General features: G+C 45.8%; 1 protein-coding gene across 2 annotated transcripts; it reads left to right on the forward strand.

The window, feature by feature from the left end:
* The first annotated feature begins 434 nt into the window (after nucleotides 1–434).
* On the forward strand, nucleotides 435–25725 carry LOC111160404 (major facilitator superfamily domain containing 11). Of its 2 annotated transcripts, XM_022523503.1 has the most exons (14): nucleotides 435–484; nucleotides 766–936; nucleotides 1463–1518; nucleotides 3293–3400; nucleotides 4333–4412; nucleotides 4534–4630; nucleotides 5863–5921; nucleotides 6551–6695; nucleotides 10389–10429; nucleotides 17603–17668; nucleotides 19816–19941; nucleotides 23071–23245; nucleotides 23901–24036; nucleotides 24952–25725. In XM_022523503.1, the coding sequence occupies exons 2-14, from the start codon at nucleotides 841–843 to the stop codon at nucleotides 25114–25116; spliced, it is 1350 nt and encodes a 449-aa protein (XP_022379211.1). In that variant the 5' UTR covers nucleotides 435–484; nucleotides 766–840; the 3' UTR covers nucleotides 25117–25725. The 2 variants fall into 2 exon arrangements, with proteins under 2 accessions (XP_022379211.1, XP_022379212.1); XM_022523504.1 differs by lacking the exons at nucleotides 435–484; nucleotides 4534–4630; nucleotides 5863–5921 and having other exon boundaries at nucleotides 581–936.
* Nucleotides 25726–25867: the final 142 nt, after the last annotated feature.

Below are 25867 nucleotides of genomic sequence, written 5' to 3' on the forward strand. Positions count from 1 at the left end.
AGTCACTGTTACTGGGAGGGGGGAGCGGAATTTTCGGGCAGTTGGAAAGCCCGCGAAAAGCTCTTTCCGGCTGCGAGGCCGTACGGGCGTTCTCCCTCAAAAGGAACAGGAAGCGCTCCCCTTCCAGGCCACGCCTTCTTTTCATGCCAATATCCGTGCCCCACGCAGCTTTTCTGCTCGGACCTCAGCAGGAGGTTTACGCTTCTATTAGGGGGAGTACAACTCCTCCTCCCCCGTTAGCCCCGCGGTCTCCGGCCTTCTCCGGCCCCGCTACAACGTCTCCGGGTTCCCTCCCGCAGCTCCCGATTTCTCGGCGGGGTTCCGCTTTCAAGCTCCTCCTTGGGGGGGGAGGGGTGCGCGGGTTTGGCGCCCCTCCCCTCCTTACGGCGCGCCTACGCGTCTCGGGCTGTACAGGACTACATTTCCCAGCCGGCCGAGCGGCCGGCCGAGGCTGCGGTCAGGTGACCGGGTCGCCTGACCAGCGGTGAGTCAGGGCCGGGCGGGCGGGGCCGCGCCGGCCGCTGCACCTCGGTCTTGGCCCCCGATCCCCCTCGCGGGCCCCTCAACCTGAGCCACGACATTATTGGCGCCTCTCCCGGGGTCGGGCCCTTCTCTGCTCGGATCGGCTCCTAGGAATGTCCTGACTGCCCGCGGGGAGGACCTCACTCTGGCCCGCGATTCTGATCCAAGAACTGGAAGTTGACAGCTTGGCAGCCTTGCTCCTGGATCGGCCTCCTCTTCTCACCATCTCATTTCCTTCCCCAGGATTGTCAGTGGGTTCGCCCCGAGGAGAGCTGACCGCCCTGGGCCGCTGCGGACCCCCGGCCGAGTTGAGCCACAATGTCCCCGGAATCTAAAAAGCTCTTCAACATTATAATTTTAGGAGTTGCCTTTATGTTTATGTTCACCGCCTTTCAAACTTGCGGCAATGTGGCGGTGAGTCGGGATCTGTTCTCCCTCCTTTGACGTGCCTCTCCTAACGCATTCCGAAAATGATAATAAACAGTAATTGTGCCGAACAGCGCGCTTAAGTTGCACCTTCTATTTCCCCACCTGCCCTTCCTCGTTTTTTATGCCTCAGGTCAATTTCGTGTGTCAGACGGTTCTTGCTAATATTGTACCGGGATGGGGAGTTAAATCGTGCGGCTTATTCCTCTGGTTGACCTGTACGTTGACCTGTTATTTCTTGTCTGTATTAAGGGCTCCATTAGTTCTGGGAGAATTGAGGAGAAAAGAACCCCCAGGCATAGCTACAGCCGATCTTTTCCCCTTCCCTGTCGTCGGTTTGCTTTTTCCTGTTCCTGTAGTCCTTCTTGTCTCCTAGTTGACTTTCAACATGAAGTATTGAGTATCTTGAGTTTTTGCCGAGGGCTTCATTTTCCGTTCTTGGAGACGAACTTTGGTGGGGATGGGGAGGGAGACTGCGAAATGTTTTCATTGATTAGCTTTATCTTTCACGCAGCAAACTGTCATCAGGAGCTTAAATAGCACAGACTTTCACGGCAGTGGCTATACCAGGTATGGTACCCTGTGACTTTCTTTCCTATATTAACGGTAGTTAACCGAAATCTTATCAGAATCTCCGGCGATGATACTGTGATTGAATTCGTAGTGGTTGTATTTTCTCTGTCTGGTCTGTTTGGGAGAACATAATAAAGATGGCGAGTTTAGGTTTCATGTAGAATTAAATACTGGGTTTGAAATCCTGGTTTCATGGTTTAACACTGCGTTACATTAGGCAGGTTACTTCTGTGAGGCGTTTCCTCGCTCAGAAAATGGGTGTAAAGCTCTTGGCACAGCGCCTGGCATTTAATAAACACTCAAGTGTTGTCATAAGTACATCTTCTCAATCCTAAACAGAGGATGTTTTATATGATTCTTGAATCAGCCTTCCTGTGTTTGTAATTTTGTAATGAACATGCTGTCATCAGGAGCTTTTAGATTTTTGTTAAGGTGTTTAGTCCCACTTTTACAGACAGAAAATAAAGTGAAAAGACCTTCATGAGTCACTAGTACATTGTGATTGCAGCTGGGAGTGTAATGCACACATGGATATAAACACTTAGATATAAGCATGTACGGGTTCTTAATTTCTTTTTTTTTTTTTTTAAGATTTTATTTATTTATTTGTCAGAGAGAGAGAGAGGGAGAGAGAGCAAGCACAGGCAGACAGAATGGCAGGCAGAGGCAGAGGGAGAAGCAGGCTCCCTGCTGAGCAAGGAGCCCGATGTGGGACTCGATCCCAGGACGCTGGGATCATGACCTGAGCCGAAGGCAGCTGCTTAACCAACTGAGCCACCCAGGCGTCCCAAGGGTTCTTAATTTCTTTGCAATTAACCATTAGATGCTGACCAATATCCTCCCCTCCCGCCACAACTCATCTTATTTGGTTATTCCCTATGCTAAACCTGATCTTACATATGACATTTGAGAATAAAGGGGTGCTAATATCCATTTTTTTTTTAGCGATTAACAATACCACAGTTTTTACTTTGTCTTCCAATTCCAGCGAACGTTTACTGTTTGAGAGGATCATAAATGTCACAGAATAATTTACTTTGGGTTTGTGGATAGTGTCTGGGGAGTGAATTGAGGACCCTCAAAATGGTTTTATCACACTGCTACAAGACATGTGTTCTAGGGCTGGGTCTATAGTAGCTGAATAATGTTCAAGTGAGATGATTAGATTGAGTTAAATAAGTTCTGGTTTAAGCGAGTGATAACTCTGTGCCTGTTGTTTATAACCAGGAAATTTCATGTAGTTGCCAGGAGTTGTAAACTAAGTTTGTAGAGCAGACTGGTTGACTAGGGCCTCTGGAGCGAGATCACCAGGGATGGGATTCTGGCTTCACTATTCCCCCAGCTGTCTAGCTGGGCTTTTGGCAAGTAACTCAACCCCTCCATGTTTCAGTTTTCTTTTCTGTAGAGTGAGAATAATAATAATACTTTATAGAGCTGTCAGATTTGATAAAGAAAACATCCATAAAATACTCGGTTTGATGTCTGTTACGTGTTACACGTTAGCTGTTTTTATACGTTACCATTCCATTAAAAGCATATTGTCCAAGGCAGGCTGAGTCAAAGGGAAATTTGATGAGACTTCCAAGATTCTGTGTACGTGAAAACCTCACTGTAGGATTCAGCAAAATGACAGACTTATCGTTAAGTTCAACTAGGGAAATGAACGTTTATGGCAAAAAAATTTATAGACTCTAAGCAGATTTGGAAAAACGCACTTTTGAGACAGTGCTTCAAGGGTTTTGTTTTTCCCTTTTGTGTGTTGTGCGTACAGCATGGCGATTATTTATGGCGTGTTCTCCGCTTCAAATTTGATTACACCATCAGTGGTTGCCATTATAGGACCTCAGCTCTCTATGTTTGCAAGTGGTTTATTTTACAGGTGAGTGGTGTGATTTTCTTTCATTTAATCCAAACTCCCTCAGCACCTTCCAAGCACGTAGTAAACTTTTCACAAGAAATTGCTGACTTGGGGGTGCGTGGCTGGTTCAGTCAGAAAGGCTTGTGACACTCGATTTCCGAGTTGTAGGTTCAAGCCGCACTTTGGGTGCAGAGATTACTTAAAAAAAAAAAATTGCCTACGTGGATTGAATAGTTTATAGGCAGTATTTTAGGGATTTGGTTCTCTTCTTGATGCCCAGAGATGCCATGTTGTTTTAATGTGATGGCCTGTGTGCACACTTGCTTTCATTTTACTCTTCATAAAAATAGTATCCCCACATCTCTTTCTGTGGGAGTTGGAAAGAACTTCCTGTGAAATACTCTTATTTTATATCATGTTGATAAACAGGAATTCAACCTGAGATAACTAAGCTTTTCTTCTGGGTTGTAGAACTACTGTCCCAGCACAAGCTGAGCTATTGGCAAAGGCCGATTGTAAACCCTCTTTCAGTGTCTGACCCAATTCGAAATAATACATTAAGAAATGATTAGGTCGCATCTGTCCCCTTTTTTTTTTTCCAATACTGGAGAAGTCCTTTACAGGTTGACTTTTGTGGTTTTTGGTTTTTTTTTTAAAGATTATTTATCTATTTATTTGACAGAGAGAGAGATCACAAGCAGGCATAGAGGCAGGCAGAGAGAGAGGGGGAAGCAGGCTCCCCGCCAGGCAGAGAGCCCGATGAGGGGCTAGATCCCAGGACCCTGGGATCATGACCTGAGCCGAAGGCAGAGGCTTAACCCACTGAGCCACCCAGGCGCCCCCAGGTTGACTTTTAAAACAAGAGAATTATCAGAACCGATTCCTAGAAGGCATAATTGGCATTCTCTATGCAGTATTGTTTGACCGTAATGCGTTGACCTGTTACATTTTAGCATGTACATTGCCGTTTTTATCCAGCCTCTCCCGTGGTCCTTCTACACAGCCTCTGTTTTCATTGGAATTGCCGCTGCCGGTAAGTATCTTGATGTTTATTTTCTCTGTCTTCTGGGATTTATTTAATCGTATCGTGTGTTTCGTGGGGGAAGAAGCCAAGTGATCGCATTCCCTTGACAAACTTTTGGTTTGAATTTCAGTGCTTTGGACAGCACAAGGAAATTGCCTGACAATAAATTCAGATGAGCATACTATTGGGAGAAACAGTGGAATTTTCTGGGCACTCTTACAATCTAGGTAATAATCCTCCTGGAGCTCAGTCTTTCCTTTAATTCTTTTGTCACACCATTTTTTAGATCTTTGTTGTGTTGAAAATTGCATCCTTCCATGTTCCAGGACCTGACTTCTTAGCTGCTTATGATACGGAGTTAACGTTTTATAGAATTGCATGACAGGCATGCACCTGCCTCATCGGCAGTCACGATTAGTAAAGAGAAAATCATGTTAACCGTAATGTATTTAGCATCTGCTATATTCCAGGCAGGGACTGTTGGCTTCCTTAGTAAATCTCAGTAATCCTCACCACCTCAGGAGACCAGAAGATACTATCTGTGTTCTACAGAGGAGAAAACGGGCTTAAAAGTGAAGTAACTGATCTGATTTAAACCATCCTTATCTGGATTCCAAAGACCACATCCTTCCCACTGAGCAGCTTCTGATAACTACGAACAAATATATTAAAATTCAAAAATGAGAGGCATCTGGCTGGCTTAGTTGTGGGGGTGGGGGCATATGACTCTTGATCTCAGGGTCATGAGTTGGAGCCACACGTTGGGTGTAGAGATTACTTAAAAATAAATGAATTTAAAAAAAATTTGAAAGTGAGACTAAGGATATCAGTGCTGAATGATCTAGCATGTTATATATTTCCTAAGTAAAAAAGCAAAAATGGTCATTTTGTCGTGGAATCTGTCCTGAGGCTTTACCCTCGTGGTTATTGCCCAAAATTGTAGTGTTGGTAAGTCTTTATAAATACAGATGTTTAATTGTAAGGGGGTGTGTATTAAGAAACTGAAGTGTAAGTGAATGATTCCTTTTCTGGGAAAGTATGCTAAAGTGTCTGATTAGATGCAGGTAACTGAATCGTGGATTCCCCCCACCCCAACCCCGGCCATAGATTCTTTAAAATAGAGAATTGGAGAAGTAGCATAAGCTTGTTTCCAAGTAGTCATTTCCGGAGTCCCAATAAATCACATGTTTCCAAGAGAGTCGAGCCTTTGAAGGGCAGCTCTGATTCAGGTCAGCCAGAAGGAGATTGAATTCCATCTGGGCCAGTTAGTTTTTCAGAAGGAGTCCGGGCGGAGTTGATACTTTTAAATGATCAGGGCAGGTAGCTACTTTAAAAATTATATATGCTTTAAAAAAGTCTCTTTCTCTCTCTCTTTTTAACAAATAATGGAAAACCGCTTTAAAAACTATAAATATGGAAATAAATTCTCAACATCCTGTCCTCCTTTTTCTTCCCCCAGCTTGTTCTTTGGAAACCTCTACATATATTTTGCTTGGCAAGGGAAAACTCAAATATCAGGTTTGTGCTTTTTGCTTTGCTTTATGCACACATGTTTGAAAAAGAAGAAGAATTTCACAAAAAGATCCATTATTGCTCTGTTCACATTGTTCTAACGAACCTTGCTTCCTTAAGTCCTCTCAGATTTTAGTCTTTAGTAACTTTTTCCCTTGTATTATTTTTTTCCATTTTATAATTAAAAAAAATTTTTTATAAACATATAATGTATTTTTAGCCCCAGGGGTTCAGATCTGTGAATCGCCAGGTTTACACACTTCCTAGTTTCCTTATATTATTAAGCTAGGATTTTAGTTTTTGACTCTGCTTTGAGCAGCAGCTCAAGGTATAGGGGAAGCTCATGCCGTGTACAAGCTTACCAGTCGCTTGTTAGACTTTTGAACCCTTGCTTTGTCTGTGCACTTCTTTGGTTAAGAGAATATGATTAATTTCTTGTGCCACTTTTCTTTTGGCTTATTAGTACTTTACCTGAAAGACAAATGTGAAGGTATTCTGTTGAGTTTCTTGTTTGAGATTTTCACTAATGCAGTAGACATGTAACAAGGAAATGTTTGGATGGTTTTAAACACCACACTAACTCGAACTGTTTGCATGGCCAGTGCTATCTGCTTTCTTCTTTCTTTTTTCTCTAGAGAGTGACCGAAGAACAGTGTTTATTGCCCTGACAGTGATTAGCCTTGTGGGGACAGTTCTTTTCTTTCTCATTCGGCAGCCAGATTCTGAAAATGTCCTGGGAGAAGATGAGTCCTCTGATGACCAGGACCTGGAAGTCAACGAGTAAGCAGTTGGCAATGTTCCTTTTCATTTGAAAATATATTTTGAGTGGATGTAGTTTAGAGATTCCCAACCTTTTCTTTCTTTTTAAAAATATTTTATTTATTTGACACAGAGAGAGATCACAAACAGGCAGAGAGGCAGGCAGAGAGAGGAGGAAGCAGGCTCCCTGCTGAGCAGCGAGTCCGATGCGGGGCTCAATCCCAGGACCTGAGATCATGACCTGAGGCGAAGGCAGAGGCTTTAACCCACTGAGCCACCCAGGCGCCCCTTCACAACCTTTTCATAGCCCTAATATCCAGTGTTGGGCAGTCAGGAGGAAAAAGTTTCATGTATTTATTTTTTATTACGTATGTATGTACTTACTTTAAGTAGGCTCCACACCCAGTGTGGGGCTACAACCCTGAGATAGAGAGGCACAGGCTCAGGGCCCCTGGGTGGCTCAGTCAGTTAAATGTCCATCTCTTGATTTCAGTTCAGGTCATGATCTCAGGGTCCTGGGATTGAGCCCCACCTCGGGCTCTGCACTCAGCAGGGAGTGGAGAGTTGGCTGAAGATTCTCTCCCTCTCCCTTACCCGGCCCCCTCAGGCACCTGCTTGATCCCACATGTGCTTTCTCTCTCTCTCCCTCTCTCTCTCTCTAAAATAAAATCTTAAAAAAAGAAAGAAAAAAGAAACAGTTGCAGACTCCACTGACTGGGCCAGCCATGCGCCCCAGGGAAGGGTTTTAAAGCCAATCAGAAGAGAAAGAAGACAAAGGGGGAGCTGTGGGGAGTCAGAAGGGAAAGGAAAGGAGAGGCAGGGAAACGTTTACAGGGGATTTGAGTCAATCCCAGGTTGTGGCTGACAAGTTGTCTGACCCTCAACAGTAGCCGTAATCCTCTTCTTTCTCTGGGCCTCAATTTCCTTTCAATTTTCCTTTCAATTCAGCTGGCATCCCCTGTGTTTTAATGTACAAAGACGTGGACTTAAAAAGTTAAATGGAAGACAGTCTTTGCCCTCCGTATGGTTTCTCTGACCCAGCCCGCAAATTTCCCTCTTCCTGTGGTGCGTGGGAGTGGCAGGGCCGGGGACAGTTCCTTGATGATCCTCAGTCACACTCACCCTCCTGCGCACACGGCCTGGTTTTTGCCCTGACCTACACGTGCGCTCCTCCCCAGAGGAGTCCAAATGGGGAAACAGGTGTATAGTCCTGTGTTTTCCTAAAAGCTGTAATTACCTTGCGCCCGTTTGAATTTTAAGTAAAACTACAACATCACAGACAATTTCTCTACAGGTATTATTCAGGTTGGAGAAAAGGGAAATGAGAAATCTTTGCCAGTCTCGTTTTGCTTCGTTTCTGAATCAGTAAATCATGAAGATTACTTTATAGCGTGTTATTTATTGTTAAAACATTGGTACTGAGCATTCTGTGCTGCCTTGTTAATCCCAAAAAGGCCTAAAATTCTCCGGTCAGAGGATCACTAAGCATTCAAAATTTGACAAGTTTGTTTAAAGCAAAAGAGAGGGGCCCCCGGGTGGCTCAGTCACTTAAGCACCTCCCTTTAGCTCAGGTCATGATCCCAGGGTCCTGGGATCGAGACCCACATCAGGCTCTCTACTCAGTGGGGAGCCTGCTTCTCCCGCTCCCTCTGCTGCTTCCCCTGCTTGTGCTCTCTCTCTCTGTGCTCATACATAGATAAACAAAATATTTTAAAAAATAAAAATAAAGCAAAGGAGAAGAGTCGCCTTTGGTTTGAATATGTATGTACTTTTGGGTATATATTTCTGGTCCATATACATAATGTCAACTATGTGTATATATTTTTAATCATAAGCTAACAGATATTGGAGAAGGATTCTGTGAAGGTGAATACCACAGATTCAGCAGAAACTAGAACCCCGGTTCGTTTAGCCGGTGTTGGTGCTGTGCAGACAGATACAGGCCATCCCTGTTCTCAGGGAATCCGTGGACAGAGGATTGTGTAACTGCTGGGATGCAGTGCTAAGGAAGGAGTGTTGCTTAGTCCTTTTAGCATTTTTGTCTCCCAAACTTAAATCTTCCTTGTCTTTATTCTATAAGGAGCACAGACCCTGCGCCAGCCCCCCTCTAAAGCTGAGGGGTACAGCAGTGAACAAGGCAGATAAGTCCCTGCTCTAGTGCAGCTTCATTTTAGAGGTGGTGTAGACGGTCCTGGTGTAAAACCACAAAGTGTGTGCGAAGAAGGCAGTGAAAGGGGGAGGTGATGGAGGGCTGGGTGGCTCCCTGAGGCCTGACTGGTGAGGAGGGAGGATCAGCTGATGGCCACCACCAAGGCCAGGTGGTGGGAAGGGGTGCGGTGGCTTCCAGGGCCGCAGGGAGGCACAGGGAGGGAGTAGAAGTGGGAGTGTCTGCAGTGGGCAGGGAGTCAATCCTGTGAGGCTGTGCAGGGACGCAGGTTCTGTTCTCGGTGTGACTGGAAGCCATTGAAGAGGGGAGGTGCCTGGGTGGCTTAGCTGAGCATCCAACTTTTAATTTCGGGCTCAGGTCAAGAGTCCTGAGATCAAGCCCAATGTCAGGCTCTACTCTCAGCAGGGCTGGGAGTGGTGTCTGCTTGAGAGTCTCTCTCTCTCTCTGCCCCAACCTGCCTCAAAAAAAAAAAAAAAAAAAAAAAACCATTGAAGGAAAAAGTAGGATCTGAATTTAAAGGATTCTACTAACGTCCTTACAGAAGATGATTTGAGGATGCAAAACGGTAGCTCAGTGTCCTACCTGAGTCGTCCCCCTATGCATAATTGGCACGCGTGAGGCCCTGTGAGCTGGGCGACCTCTAGGAATTCCTTCATTGGCGGTTGCCTCTCTGGCCTCCTTCCTCCCCTCCCTCCCTGCGGTCTGTATCTGAGTGTCTGTTCCAGGCACTGTCGAGAGGGTGTTTTGTTGAACAAATAGAGAGAGGTTCGTGCATTCATGGAGCTTTCTAGTAGATGAGAGAGAAGAGAAGTCGGAATCTTTTAAAAAAAACAGTTTTTATTGAGATATAATTCACATGCTATACAGTTTACCCATTTAGAGCGTACGGTTCAGAGGTGCCTGGGTGGCTCAGTTGGTTAAGTGTCAGACTCTTGATTTTGGCTACACGGTCCCATTCCATCGTTCCTGTGAAGTGGTGGCGCCCCTATTTTATAAACAGGCAAGTGAAACTTGGAGGCAAGGAATAATTTATCTAAAACTGTATGAGGAAGAAGTGGCAAACCCCTGAAGCCCACGTGTCTGACCCCCAGCTTCTCCCGCACCCGGCTGGCAGCCCAGGGGCTGGTGTTGCTTTTGAAGAGTTTTCACGCCGCACAACTTAGTTTTGAAGGAGTCAGAGTGGAGGGAAATCGAGTTCTTCCAAGGGGTTTTTACCATATGGGAATAGCAGGGTGGAGGAGAGTTCTGTCCTGCCTGAAGTAGCTTTTCTGGGAAGGATACTCGAGAGTTGTGTGCTTTCAGCTTAGTTTGAGGGAATTGTGTTCAGCTGTTAATAAAGGGTCACCCAGGTAGCCCTTGTTCTCTGAGGCAAGGATGGGGTCCCGGAGGGACTCCCTGGAGCGAGGAGCATCTTGGGCAACGGCAAGGTTTGCCAGACCACGTAGAGGACGGAGCTTTGACGAACATCCATGAAAATACGATAGCGTTTTGGTTCTCTCTTCAGGTTTCAGGGGAAAACACTTTGATATTTTGTTTTATTTTTCCAGGTCTGCCCAGAGCACTATGGGAAAAGCAGTCGATGCATTCAGTAAGTATTTTCTGTGTCTGAAATGCAAGAGCTGTTTGGGAACAGCCACAACATCTACCTTTCCCCCTTTCCCTGGTGGCTTTGGATTGACGATCCTGCAGTTTTTGTTTCTCCAGGCATGCGGCTCCACAGTCTGCTCGTCTTCTCGGCGTCTCTGTAACTGGGGGTGTGCGGGATGGACGGGAGCCCGACTGCCCGGCCTGGCGCCGTGCAAGGGACACGCGGGGAGGTGCAGATTGCTCACAGACTGCGCTTTACAAGGCAGTGAGGACACACAGACCGTCTTCTCAGAACCAAGTCTGGGAGAATAGTTGGGCTTGACTGCAGGGGGCTCTTCCCTCAATGTTCATTTTGTGTTATTCTAAAGGTGTGTATCCCTAGAACACGCACTTACCATTCTCTGCATTTTATAGAAGAGAGAATCGAGGCTTACAGAAATTACCTACCCAAGGTCAGATAGCTGGGACATTGCTTAGCTGGGATTCCGGCCCAGACTGTGTCGCAGGCAAAGCCAGTGAGTCCCATAACAGCCATCTTGCGGTTCTTTCAGAAACCGGCAAACATGGCTTCCGGTTCTCGTAAGGCCTGATGGGGGCCAGTTCTCTGCTTCTGCCCTAGCTCTCTCGGCCTCTTTGTCTCCCAAGGAGAGAGAATCTGACCGCTGTCTAGAGGGGAACAGCCTTTTAGGGCCCATGTTGTTTCAGTTAAGCCCTTTGGCCTTATTCGCTCTGTGCTTGTGGGGAGCCTATAGCATGCCTTGGGCTTGGATGCAAATTCTTCATCTAATCAGCCATGGCCTGAGTCAGAGGATACAAAGCACCCGACTTCTAGCCAAGAATTCCCGTGGTCCTTTTTAAGAAAAGGGTATGGGTGTGGTAGTCTGAGTTTCGAATATATAGCATCTTATCCTTCGGGCTGTTTAATCAGGCTTCTGTTACATGTATTTCTTATGTTTCAGGACCAGTTTTTTGTTTTTGTTTTTTTTAAGATTTTATTTGTTTTTGAGAGAGAGAGAAAGAGCACGAGCAGGTGGAGGGACAGAGGGAGAAGCAGACTCCCTGCTGAGCAGGGAGCTCCACATGGGGCTCAATCCCAGGACCCTGGGGTCAAGAACCGGGCTGAAGGCAGATGGTTAACCAACTGAGCCATCTAGGCGCCCCCTCAGGAACACATTCTTAATGATATGCTGTATTAAAAAGGATGCAGCCTGACTGTCCCCCAGCAGGATGGGAGGTCACCACAGCCAAAGGTCTTTCAGCTTTACGGGCCAAGAAACTTGTTTGTCACAGGCCCTTTATTGATCAGAGGGACCAGACGGGAAAGGACTCAAGCTAAACAAACCCACGGAAATCTCAATCTAACCATTATTTAAGATTTAAAAAAAATTTTTTTAAAGATTTTGTTTATTTATTTGAAAGAGAGAGAACAAGCAGGGGGAGAAGCAGACTCCCCACTGAGCAGAGACCCTGATGCAGGACTCGATCCCAGGACCCTGGGATCATGACCTGAGCCAAAGGCAGTTGCTTAACCAACTGAGCCACCCAGGTGCTCCTCGATTTAACCATATATGATGGCATTTACTATTTTTTAGTGAGTCCTTTCATAGATGTTCACTTCTTGTTGTTCCCTTCTTGGCCTAGAGAGCCACATTGGCTTATTGGTGAGTCACGGAGTCAAGGAAAAGGGAGATCGATGACCCCCAGGCTTATGGAACGGTCCATCCAGCCTTGGTGAGGCTTCTACGGCCTCTCTGCACCATTGCGGAACCTGCTCTGCCTGGCTGCCGTTGATAGTAACCAGATTCAGGGTGTCCTTCCTCAATGTACAGACCTCGCCTCAACTTCTCTGTCATTAAAATGGGGCACTAACACAATGGGAGCCAACTAGTTCCACGTGGAACTAGTTGGTTGCTCAGGAGGGTGCAGGAGTGATAGGATGTTGAGCTGTCTCGTTTGAATGGGGAGAAAGAAGGAGCAGCCAAAAAGGTAAGGGGCGTGCAAGGGGTTCCAGGACAGGCAGATTTAGGAGGTGGTTGCTGGGCCCTGGGGAGCAACGGGAGGTAATGATGTAGCAAGGAAGTCAAAGAGAAGACAGGAAGGAAGAAGACTGTCTAAGCTTTAAGTAATCTGTCTGTCTTGGGGGGGGCACCGTGGGGGGCTGTGTTTTATTTATTCTCAATCATCACATTCCTTCTGTCAACGCTGTGATGTATGTTGTAAGGGAAAGGCTCCCGGTTATCTGAAAAGTTCATTCCTCAACTGAGTGTGTATGCTTCATGGGATTCTAGAAGGTTCTTTAAAATTTATTTCTTGGTCTTGAAGCAATCCTAAAGTCGATCTGGAAGAATAAATCAGAATAGCCCAGGAACTTTTTGAAAAGGAGGAGGACTTTCCCTAATGAATATTAAAGTCGACTGTGAGTTCATTTGAACACTTTGGAATAGAAAGAGCCGTGGAACTGGATTCTAGAATCAGGCCCACGTCCACAGTACAATAAATACAATAAAAGACTCTTAAATAAGCAAAGTTAAGGAGTAGGCTGTGTAGGAAAATAGACTCAAATGTCGTATCTCCTAGCATCCCAGGTGGGTTCAACGTAGAAATGAAACTAGAAAAGTAACTGAAGAAACTTTTAAGGCAGGTCACTCAGACGATAAGGGTAAAGAATGCCCTTTCGTTGCTTAAACTGTAAAACTTTGTCAAAGCAACTTAGTAGAGCTAAAATGGCAGGGAATGTATTTGCTTAAGTCTAAGAAATGCAGGTTTGAAAGTTTTCCATCAAATTTCAAAAGATAAAAAATTAATTGTCCGTGTTATGGGGAGTAGGTGTTTATATGCATAAGACCACCTTGCTGATGGGAATATATATTTGTGTTATTTTCTGAAGAGCCATTAGTCAGCAGATTATCAGAAGCCTTAAAATGTTTGTGCCTTTATCCCGGCAATTCCACTAATAGGATCATCCTCAGGAAATAATTTAAGAATTTTTGTCAAGATTTAATGGCTAAGATGTCTCTATTAGGGAGAAACTGAAAGTAATTGAAATATTTCTCTACAAGGCCTCAGTACATCTGTACGGTAGATTATCTTGGCCATTAAAATGAGCTCGATGATGTTAGAACATATTTGCTCTCTTATGTGAAAACAAATTTTGAAATTGTATATGTAATGAAATTTGTTTCTGTCGAACATTTTTTCAAGTCTGGAAGGGGATCCATTAAGCTGTTAGATGGTATTTTTTTCTCCTAATAGAACAGGTTTATTGAATATAATTCACGTGCTGTCTGATCACCCATTTAAAGTAGACAGTTCAGTGGCCTTTAGTACATACGCGGGGTTCTTCATCTGTCACCACAGTCCATTATAGGACCTATTCCTCACCCCAGAAGGCACTTCTGTCCCCATCAGCATTCACTCCCCATTTCCTCCCCACCTCTCCTATCCCTCACCCCAGGCACCCGTTAATGTGCTTTCTATCTCTGGACTTGCCTATCCTGGAGGTTATTTTGTATACATAGAGTCGGACTCTGTGTGCTCTTCTATGACCTGTTTCTCAGCTTTGGTTTTACTTACAGTCATGGTTTCAAGGCTCATCCGTGTTCTGCAGAATGGGCTGTTTGTAGGCACCATGAATAATGCTGCTGTGAACATGTGTGGATAGGTTGTTTTGTTTTGTTTTGTTTTGATTTAAGATTTAAGATTTGATTTAAGATTTTATTGAGAGAGAGAATGAGAGAGAACGGGCTTAAGAGGGGGAAGGTCGGACCAGGGACACCCTCCCCGACCATGCAGGACTCGATCCTGGGACTCCAGGATCATGACCTGAGCTAAGGCAGTCACTCAACCAGCTGAGCCACCCAGGTGCCCTGTGCATGGGTTTTTGTGTGGCTGTACGTCTGCACATCTCCATAGGTGCCTAGGAGCCGCAGGATTGCTGGGTGTTCTGGTTGCCGTGTTCCACCTTCCGGGAACCACCAGAGGTCTTCTGGAGGGGCTGCACCATTTTATGGTCCCATCAGCCGTATCTGAAGGTTCCAGTTTCTCCAGGTTCTCCACTTCTTGAGCTCTTATCTGTCTTTCTGAGGATAGCTGTCCCTGTGGGTGTAAAGTGGTGTCTCGTGGTTTTGATTGGCATTTCCCGAATGGCTAAGGATGTGGAACCTATTTTCACATGCTCGCGGGGCATTTGCGTTGCGTCTCAGGAGACCTGTCTGCTCAGGTCCTTTGCCCGTTTTTTATGAGTTCTTTTTTTATTGCCGAGTTGTAAAAATTCTTTTCGGGCCCTAGATAAAAGTCTCTCATATATGATTTGCAAATCTTTTCTCCCACTTCTTAGGTTGACTTTTCATTTTCTCAGTGGTATCTCTTAAAGCTCAAAAGTTCTGAATTTTTGATGAAGGCTCATGATTTATCCATTTTATCTTTTGCGTGTGTTTTTGGTGTTCTAAGGTTTTGACTGGCCCAGGTCACAAAGATTTGCTCCTGTGTTGTCTTCTAAGACTTTTATAGTCTCAGCTCTAACATTGAGGTCTGGGATCTCTTCTAAGTTCCTTATTGTGTGTGTTGTGAGGTGGGAGTCCAACTTCATTCCTCTGCATGTGGCCACCTGCTTGTCCTGCTGAAAAGATTGCTGTTCTTACCCCCCTGGATTGTGTTGGGTCGAAAATTGACAGTAAATGTGAGTGTTCATTTCTGGATACACGTGTCTGTCCTTACACTGGTAGCACGCTCTGCTGATGACTGTCATACTCTGAAGTTGGGAAGGGTGAACCCTCCAGCTTTGTTCTTTTTCAAGATCATTTTGGCCACGGTGGGCCCCTTGAATTTCCATATGAATTTTAGGATCACTTTATCTATTTCTGCAAATGGATGACATTGTATTGTTTTTAAAGCACTTCATTTTTTAGAATCTTTTTAGATTTTTTAAAAATTTATTTGAGAGGGAGAGTGAGCGAAAGAGAGAAGGAGAAGGGGGAGGGGCAAAGGGAGAAGGAGAAACAGACTCCCCACTGAGCAGTGTGCCCCACGTGGGGTCTGATCCCAGGATTCCAGGATCGCCACCTGAGCTGAAGGCAGACACTTAACTGTCTGAGCCTCCCAGGTGTCTCATTAGAGCCGTTTTAGGGTCACAACAAAATTGAGAAGGAGGAGAGTTCCCTATGCGCCTCACCCTCACAGAGACGCAGCCTTCCCCACTATCCAAGTCCCCCTTCATTATGGTTGAGGCTACATTCACACTTCATCGTCACCCAGAGTCCACAGTTCACACAAGGATGCACCCCGGGTGGTGTATATACTGTGGCTTTGTACAAACGTAATGACATATAGTCACAGTCATAGTATCATTGTAGATCACGTTTAAAAAAAATTTTTTTTAAAGATTTATTTATTTATTTGACAGAGAGAGAGAGAGAGAGAGAGATCACAGGTAGGCAGAGAGGCAGGCAGAGAGAGAGGAGGAAGCAGGCTCCCCACTGAGCAGAGAGCCTGATGCGGGGCTCAATCCCGGGACCCTGAGATCATGACCTGAGCCAAAGGCAGAGGCTTAACCCACTGAGCCACCCAAGCGCCCCAACATTTTAAAATTTTTTGTTAATCTTCTGATTATTCAAAAGCAAACATGCTTTACTAATGTCATTTTTTTTTTTTAATTAAAAATAATGTTTTAGGGGCAACTGGGTGGCTCAGTGGGTTAAGCCACTGCCTTCAGCTCCGGTCATGATCTCAGGGTCTTGGGATCGAGCCCCACATTGGGCTCTCTGCTCAGCGGGGGGCCTGCCTCCCCCTCTCTCTCTGCCTGCCTCTCTGCCTACTTGTGATCTCTCTCTGTCAAATAAATAAATAAAATCTTTTAAAAAATACTGTTTTAAACCTCATATTGATCCTATATTTTTTCCTGGAAATGCGTGAAAATGGTGACAATGTCTTACTGCATTTAGTCTCTCTATATTTCCGTGAGATTAGAGGAAAAAAAGTATCCTGTTCTGCATGTGGCGAAATACAGGACAGACCGTTTTTGTCTTACGTAACTTTTGTAGGGAGTGGTTGAGTTAGAACTAAAATCTGGAGCCATTGTTCATTTAGGACTAGTTCAGATCAGTGACCTTAAACTATGAGATGGGAGCAAGTTCAAAAAGATGGTTAAAGTATGCAGTTGTTAGGCGCGCCTGGGTGGCTCAGTGGGTTAAGCCTCTTCTTTAGGCTTAGGTCATGATCTCAGGGTCCTGGGATCGGGCCGTGGGTCAGGCTCCCTGCTCAGCAGGGAGTCCCCCTCCCCCGTCACCCGCCGTCTCTGCCTGCCTGTGATCTCTGTCTGTCAAATAAATAAAATCTTTAAAAAAATATATGCACTTTCGGGGCGCCTGGGTGGCTCAGTGGGTTAAAGCCTCTGCCTTCGGCTCGGGTCATGATCCCAGGGTCCTGGGATCGAGCCCCGCATCGGGCTCTCTGCTCGGCGGGGAGCCTGCTTCCTCCTCTCTCTCTGCCTGCCTCTCTGCCTACTTGTGATCTCTGTCTGTCAAATAAATAAATAAAATCTTTAAAAAAAAAAATATATGCACTTTCTAGACCTGCATTTCCCATTGCAGATCTCCACCACATTGAACAGCATGAAAACAGACGTTAAAGTAGTCCTAAGCAAATACACCGAACTAACTCTTCGGTCCCCAGATCCAGAGAACTGAGAATCGCAGGAAGTGGTGTGGCAGCCTCAGTGCGGTGGGCAATCTCCCCGGGTGGCAATTGTCATCTGGAGTCCACTCTTGAAGCCGCTCTGAGCTCACTCCTTCCTCCGGGACGTTAGCTCCCTGCCGGCCATTGTCGCCCTTAGCCCAACCTTCACTCAAGTCTGTTGACACAGTCTTGTTTTGGTTGATGCTGTTTCTTTTCTCCATTCCATTGTTGTTTTTTAGATTCAAGCTGGAGAATGTGTGGGGCAAAACAGCACTGTAGGATGTAGCGAAGCAGGTGGAGAGAAACGAAGCAGGTGGAGAGAACGTTTTATTTACAGGGCGGATTAAGTTCATCCCTTCAGCGTCTGAATCCTTAACCTCGGTCCCACTGTATCTGTCTGCTGGCGTTACCGACAAGAGGTGTCTGGGTTGAGTAAGTGTTTTAGAATCTTGGGGCAATTAAAATCACATTAAGCACTCTTGCATTGTTTTCTTTCTTACAGAAAAGTCTCTGAAGTTATGTGTCACCAAGGAGATGCTGCTCCTTAGTATTACGACTGCCTATACAGGTAACGGGGTCCTATACAGGTCTAACAGTGGTCTGGGTTTTCTGTGGCTGCGTCATGACCGTGAGGACTGAAAACAACCACCACATGATTCTTTCTCACAGCTCTCCGCACTGATGGGGCTCAGCTAAATGATTCTTCTGATGGTCTTAATTGAGGTCTCTTCTGGGTGCTGGTAGAGGCAGCTGGGGACACAGCTTCTGGATAGTTTCCTTTGCATGTCTGAAGGGGTCAAATTCAAGCCTGGGTCTTTGTTCACGGTAGTCTCCGTGGCTGCGTGGCCCCCTCCCAAGTGATCCCTTCCTTCTGATCCAGCAGGAAGGCCAGATTGCTTAGGGGCTCCAAAAAGAGCAAAAGGTGAACCAACCAGACTTTCCGAAGGCTTGAGCCCGGTGTCACTTGGACTGCGTTTCTCTGGTGAAAGCATGTCACAGGGCCAGCCCAAATTCAGCGTGGGGTGGGGGGGGTTCTACGAAAGTGTTGACCCCAGGAGGCATGGTTCATTGCAACCAGTGATTTTTTTTTTTTTTTTAATTTGACAGAGAGAGAGATCACAAGTAGGCAGAGAGAGAGGAAGGGAAGTGGGCTCCCCGCTGAGCAGAGAGCCTGATGCGGGGCTCAATCCCAGGACCTTGAGATCATGACCTGAGCCAAAGGCAGGGGCTTTAACCCACTGAGCCACCTAGGTGCCCCACAACCAGTGATTTTATGGAGCTCTGCAGAAAATAACTGAGTAAATCGTTCTAACTCTGTATGGATTCATATACTTTCTAATGAAATAGAATGAGCTCTGTGGTTTCCTGGCAGCTCCGGAGCACTCTTGGATCTTCAGAATGATACGGAAATCGGTTTCCTTTTAAAAAGTGCTGTTATGTCGAGGTGCCTGGCTGGCTCAGTCGGTGAAGCATCTGCCTTCAGCTTAGGTCCTGGGATCAAGGGATCTAGGGTTCTGTGCTCCGGAGGGAGTCTGCTTCTCCCTCTGCCCCTCCCCCATTCACACTTGTGTGCGTGTGCACTCTCTCTCTCTCAAATAAAATCTTAAAAAAAAGTGCTGTTGTGTTAAAAAAAAAAGTTATAATGGGCCAATGTTACTTTTACCTTTATTTACCTTACAGGTATAAACATCTTTTTTTGAGAAATAGAATGAATGGCAAACATCTTTAAAATTCACTTAAGTTTTGGTAGCATTAAGGAATGAGGTCTTCTACTGATTGACCTTAATTTTTTTAGCCCTAATTTTTAAAACTTCCTTTTTTGGGAAAAAGAGTTGAATGAAGACATTTTGCCCTTAAGCAGAGGTGGATAGCATGCATTGGTTTTCCAAACCTACTTCCGGTTAACCTTGGAGAGTAACTAATAAGGACACAAGTGCTTTAAAAATCGTGATTACAGACTTGCATGTGTACCGTCCTCTGTCCATCCCATATCCACACAGGATCATTTTGTTTGTTTGTAAGATTAATTTATTTGAGAGAGAGAGAGCCTGCGTATGCGTGTGTATGCACAGGAGCACAAGCAAGGGGTGGGGGCGGAGGGAGAGAGAATCCACACGGAGCCCCGAGCCCGTCCTGGGGCTCGATCCCACAGCCCTGAGACCATGACCTGACCTGAAATCAGGAGTCAGATGCTCAACAGACTGAGCCACCCAGGTGCCCCAAAGGACGGTTTCTCTCTCTCTCTCTGTCTTTTTTAAAAGATTTTATTTATTTGACAGAGGGAGACACAGTAAGAGAGGGAACAGAAGCAGGGGGAGTGGGAGAGGGAGAGGGAGAAGCAGGCTTCCCACGGAGCAGGGAGCCCAATGCGGGGCTGGATCCCAGGACCCTGGGGATCACGACCTGAGCCGAAGGCAGATGCGTAATGACTGAGCCACCCAGGCGCTCCCAAAGGACGGTTTCTAACAGAAGGTGTAAAGGGTTTGCTTATTTGAGTTGTGTATTCTTACCTGAAACACATGGCAGCTGCCATCTTGTGGCTAATTCCATTTCATCAGCCACGTAGCATTAAGACCACTCTGCTTGGGGGGAGTAACGCATCAGGCTGAATGAATTTTACTGTGTACGTGTATATAGCTCAAATACCACCAGCCATGAAGAAAAACCAGGCATGGAGATTGTGAATGTGTAATTGAATCCGCTTTTCCCCTAAAGGTCTGGAATTGACTTTCTTCTCTGGTGTCTATGGAACGTGTATTGGTGCTGTAAATAAATTCGGAACAGAAGAGAAAAGCCTCATTGGACTTTCTGGCATTTTCATTGGCATTGGAGAAATCTTAGGTTGGTCTGAAAAAACGTTCCTGTGTGAAATCAGTTCATTGTTGTTATCATAGGTATTGTAAGTGTACTTCACCTCTCTGTCCTTGAATTTTAATTTCCTTGCTTATTTTGACCCAGACAGGTGTGTCTTTGGTTTTTTGTTTTTGTTTTTTTTTAATTATCATTGTTCTAAGACAGCTATGAGATGTTTGCCATCTAATTCCCTGTCAAAACCGTAAATAGGAAAGCTTGTAGTCTCTCCCAGCTTTTTCTCTTAAAATTCTTAGGGAAAGTGTCTTCTGAATCTTGGATGCAAGCTGGATGCCCCGTGTAAGTCCTGGGTCCGCAGGCTAGCTTCTGTCTGATGTGGTTGCAAGTTTGGAGGTTCCCATGGGCCCCCAGGAAAATGTATACGTGCTACTAAAGCTTGTGAAGGACGCAGGTGAACGGGCAGGTGAAGCAGCACACAGGGCAGAGACCAGAAGGGTCCCGAGCGCAGGAACCTCTGTCCCGTATGGTACCCTCCCAGTATGTGGACGTGTTCCCCAGCCAGCCAGGGTCACTCTCCCAAACCTATCGTTTAGGGATTTGTGCAGACATTTCGTTACAGAGGAAGGGGTGATGAGATCATTGGCTACTGACGGTTGAACTCCATCTCCAACCCCTCTCCCCGACCCCAGGCCTGGGGGTCGGGTCTGAAGGTTCCAATCCTCTAAGCATGTCTTGGTCCTTCTGGCAACCAGCCCCCCATCCTGAAGCTTAGCTGCACCACCCCACACCCCCTCAGGGATCACTTCATTTGTATAAACTCTGGTGTGGTCAGAAGGGAGTAATGGAGAACAACCAGGAGACATAGCTGACCCTGAGAACATTCCCCGGGTTCTAGGAGCAGCTCTGTGCCAAGAAGTGGGGAGGAGGACGGATGGGGAAAAAGACCAATGTTTTTTTTTTCTGTAGCACAATAGGTATTCCTCTTTTTTTTTTTTAAATCTTTTTTATTCAAATTCTAGTTAATGTACAATGTAATATTAGTTTCAGGTGTACGATGTAGTGATTGAACACTTCCATACCTCTCCCAGGGCCCGGCACACCTGCGGGTATCCCTCGGTCAGCAAAGCGGGTTCCATTCCTGGAGTGGTGTGTTGGATATTGTCCTGTAGGAGGAACTTTCCAGTTTGTCAGATACTTACTGTGCATCCATTGTATGAACAAGAGACTCCCTGCCTACTTGGAGCTTATGGCTGAGGGAGAAGACAGACGCTAAAAACCCGTAGGACCCTTGGAACAGCCGGTGGTGATCAGCACGACCGGGAGAGCAGAATTCTGTGGTTTCTGTTCCTTCCTTTACTGCGCACACCTCGATCCATACCGGGTGTTTATATGTATCTGAACATGTGGAATGCAATTAGGGTAATTGTCTTAATGTTTTTGCTCATTCTCATATCTGTGACAGTTCTGGGTTTTTAAATTTCTTTGCACAGCTTTATTGAACTATAAATCACGTGCCATGTATGTCACCCACTTAATGTGTACGGGTCAGTGTTTTTAGTTACACCCACAGAGCTGTGTCATCCCTGCAGTCTAATTTTAGAAAACGTTTCTTGCCCTTCCCCAGACAGCTGCTAATGTCCTTTCTCTATGGATTTGCTTATTCTGGACTTTTCATATGAATGGAGTCACAGGATACATGGTCTCTTAGCTCTGGCTTCTTTCATTTGGCATAATGTTTCTAAGGTTCCTCCACGTCTGGCACATACCAGCAGCATCTTTTCTTATGACTAGATAATATTTAATTGTACGGATCTATCCCATTTTACCGTTAGTCATTCCCTGGCATTTGGGTTGTTTCCACTTTTCGGCCAGTGTAATTAATGCTGCTGTGAATACGTATGTACGGTTGCTGTGCGGATTTATGTTTTCATTTCCCTTGGGTTCTGGAACTAGCACCGGAATTGTTGGGTCATATGGCACCTCCACGTGTGACGGCTTTCTCTCCTCATGATGGGTCATGCTTTCCTGCTGCTTTGCCTGGTCACACTGGAGATGCCAGACGTTTTGAACTCTGCCTGGTGGGGTGCTGGATATTTTTGTATTCTTAAAAATATTCTTTTTTTTTTTTTAAGATTTTATTTATTTATTTGACAGAGAGAGAGAGAGAGAGAGGGAGAGAGCACAAGTAGGCAGAGCGGCTGGCAGAGAGAGGGAGAAGCAGGCTCTCTGCTGAGCAGGGAGCCTGATGCGGGGCTTGATCCTTGGGATTGTGACCTGAGCTGAAAGCAGACACTTAATCAACTGAGCCACCCAGGCGGCCCTAAATACTCTTGAGCTTTGTTCTTGGCTGTGGTTCACTTACTTGGAAACAGTAGGACTCTTTCGGGGCTTTTGAGGTTTGTTGGACAGAACCAAAGCAGTGCTCAGACGAGGGCTAATTATTCCTCACTCTTGAGGGAAGACCCTTCTGTGCACACCCAGTGCCTGTGAGTCGTAAGATGTCCTGTCTGGCTTGAGGGACAAGGCCCCCAGCCCAGGGCAGGGTCTTATTACATCTAATATAGCTAACCCTTCTAGACAGTTCTTTTGCAGCTCTCTGCTAATTTACTCACGGTCTGTGCTGATCAGCACTTAGGGAAGACTCAGAGGAACCCTCTGTAGATCTTTGGAATTGTCTCTCTGTGCAGCTTTCCTTTCTCATAGCCTGTTCTGGAACTTTGTAGCCATCTAGGTATCCCTCCACTCAGGGAGGGCTGTGGGCTCCACCTACACCCCCCCTGCCCCCCACCCCTGCAGCCCAGCCTAAGCTTCTCTCTAGACCAGTACCTGGGCGGTAGCGGGGCTCCCCTCCTTTGCTTCCTGTCGCAGAGATCACTGCCCTTTGTCATCTGATGTCTCGTGTCTTCAGAATTACTGCATCATATTTGTTGTACATTTTTTTTCAGGCAGGGGCTGAATCCACTCCCTGTTACCACACTGACCTTGAAATTTCTTCTGTTTCAATGGTTATTTTTTATTTTTAATATTTGTGCTTGCTTTCCCCTTGATTAAATTAGTTGTTGGTTGCTCTGTTTTCTTTATTTTTTTCAAAGAACCAAAATTTTGATTTATTAATCTGGCCTTGTGTTTTTCTGTTTCTCTACTTCATTGGTTCTGTAGGTGGAAGCCTCTTTGGTCTGCTGAGCAAGAATAATCGTTTTGGTAGAAATCCAGTTGTGTTGTTGGGCATCCTGGTGCATTTTATAGCTTTTTATTTGATATTTCTCAACATGCCTGGGGATGCTCCTATTGCTCCCGTTGAAGGGACTGATAGCAGCGCTTACATCAAATCCAGGTATAGTGACTGTCATTTTTCTAGTAATTTAAGGAAGGATGGGAGGTAACGGTGGCTAGATGTTCAGAATGGAGCAGTTAATCATTTTCTGAAATTCTGTTTTCTTTATAAGGTCCTCTGGCAAACGTTGATTATTTTAAATAGGAGCTCATGGAGAATCCCAAGTTATTTTTGTAATTGTTGGTTTTAACCTTTCGGCCCACTAAATGCTTTTTTTGATCTGTAAAAGGACATACGAGTATCCGATGTGATCCTGTAGCTGCTCTCTGAGCAGCGAAGAATGGTGGGGAAGGGGTAGGCCGTCCCATTCATTCACAGCTGGTTATGTCCGTTTTGAGGATCTTACTTCCCTGCACTCAACTCAAATCCATTATAGATGGAGACATTAATGCCCAGACACACCATCCGGGGGGCGGGGGGCTGCCCAAACTCAGTGTTTGCTCCCAGATAGTTCATAGACCAGACTTGGCTTGGACTGTGCAGGTGAGTGCATTTGAGCATAAATTCTTACTTTGTAGCGTATTTCTTCCTATTTCATAGTGTTTAAGCCTTGAAAGCGAAATGCTCCTGTAGGGGAATTGCTCTGATGTTGGAAAGGGCTCTAACACATACTGTTAAGAGTGCTCGTTCGAAATTCATTTTCCCATTTGTGCAGCAAAGAAGTCGCCATCTTCTGCAGCTTCCTGCTGGGCCTTGGGGACAGCTGCTTCAACACCCAGTTGCTTAGTATTTTGGGCTTCCTCTACTCCGAAGACAGCGCGCCGGCCTTTGCTGTCTTCAAGTTTGTGCAGGTGAGCTCCCCTTCCGGCGGGGCTGACCTGGGCTCTTTTTTTTTTTTTTTTTTTTAAGTGCTTTAACATTGTTTTCTCAATGGTTCTAAAATGAGAGTTGGGGCATCCTTTAAAGTATTTCTGATTGGACTGAGGAAGCAGTGACGGGGCGTGATTTTCTCCCCTGGCTGGTGAAAGAGATTTGCTGTTCCGGTTTTAGTGCGCAGATTAGCGGCTTCCTGCCTTAGGTACCAGAGTCCCTTTGTCCTGTACACAAGCGCATTTCTGACTGGGTGTGTACGTTATTTTATTACTCAGTCTCTCACAAAATACTATTTTATTTATTTATTTAAAGATTTTATTTGAGGGACATCTGGGTGGCTCAGTTAAACATCTGCCTTCAGCTTGGGTCATGATCCTGGGGTCCTGGGATCGAGTCCCACATCGGGCTCCTTGTTCAGTGGGGAGCCTGCTTCTCCCGCTCCCTCTGCCTGCCACTCCCCCTGCTTGTGCTCTCTGTGTGTGTGTCTGTCTCTCTGACAAATAAATAAATAAAATCTTAAAAAAAAAAAAAGATTTTATTTGAGACTGAGAGCAAGTGGGCACCCATAAGTGTGGTTGGGGGCAGCGGGAGAAGCAGACTCTCTGCCAAGCAGGGAGCCCGATGCGGGGGCTTGATCGCAGGCCCCCAGGATCATGACCTGAGCCGAAGGCAGATGCTCAACCAACAGAGCCACCCAGGCGTTCTGCAAAATCCTATTTTGAATAACATTTCTGCTTGCCCGAGTTGCCGGCTCTCCGCCGGAGTGTACAGTGCGCATTTGTGACCTGGTGGCTAATGAAGTCCCGTCCGGGCAGCAGTGAGGGTGGCGGGGCTTGCTGGGGAGCAGTGGGGTCACCCGAGTGCGTCTTCTGACCCGTTCTGTTTCCTCTCAGTCCATCTGCGCAGCCGTGGCGTTTTTCTACAGTAACTACCTTCTCCTTCACTGGCAACTCCTGGTCATGGTGATACTTGGATTCTTTGGGACCATTTCATTTTTCTCCGTGGAGTGGGCAGCCGCAGCCATCGTGGCCCGGGGCTCTGACTACCGGAGTATTTGACCCGGGGCACCTGCGAGGTGGGGCGCTGCGGCGGATGACACGCAGGACGTCGGCTCTGCTGAAGAAGCCACCTTCGGCGTCCGCAGAGTGCTGGATGCTGTTCAGGAAGGAAACACAGAGAATCAAGACCGCTCAGTCGGCCAGGGTTGGTGTTCAAGTTTACAGACATTACCTATTTAAAATAAGCAGAATAAGGGAAACTTGTTCTGTCAATTATAATCGTTCAGAAATGTTGTTTTTCAAGTCCTTTGTCTCAAGTTCCTTATGATCATGCTAGAGAGTGTAAATGTTTTCTTTGCCCTCCTGTTCTCCTCGAAACATGCTGCCCCCGTTCAGAACACTAGGCCGTATGTCAAGCGAAGATTCTTGCCGGGTGTGGGGTGTGTGCTGCTGTGTGATGATGGGGGGCACATATCAGCCCCCGTATGTGTCTGGGAGTGATGTTTAAATAAACTGCGAGATGCTGAAGTGGAATCTTTGAAAAGATTTGCACTTTCTTCCTCCTTAAACGCTTTGTTTTGGTAAGTTTCCCTACCTTGTCATGCGTAGCAAGGAGTAACTAATTATTATAAAACGAGGTGAAAATTGTCCAGAGTTTTAAAAATGAATCTAACGTGTAAATGAACAAAAACACATTTAAAACAATATATTTTTTTAAGATTTTATTTTTATTTCTTTGAGAGAGCGAGAGCGAGCATGAGCAGGGGCAGAGGGAGAGGGAAAAACAGACTCCCCTGCTGAGCAGGGAGCT

The sequence above is a fragment of the Enhydra lutris genome, unplaced genomic scaffold (genome assembly GCF_002288905.1).
Source record: "Enhydra lutris kenyoni isolate GAN:26980312 unplaced genomic scaffold, ASM228890v2 scaffoldscaffold75, whole genome shotgun sequence".
NCBI lineage: Eukaryota > Metazoa > Chordata > Mammalia > Carnivora > Mustelidae > Enhydra > Enhydra lutris.

Bases quoted from the DNA above. Each gene is read 5' to 3' on its own strand.
- LOC111160404 (XM_022523503.1), top strand. From the start codon at position 841: ATGTCCCCGGAATCTAAAAAGCTCTTCAACATTATAATTTTAGGAGTT. The intron at 1,519-3,292 runs GTATGGTACCCT...TTGTGCGTACAG, and splicing joins CACGGCAGTGGCTATACCAG to CATGGCGATTATTTATGGCG. The intron at 24,037-24,951 runs GTGAGCTCCCCT...GTTTCCTCTCAG, and splicing joins CTGTCTTCAAGTTTGTGCAG to TCCATCTGCGCAGCCGTGGC.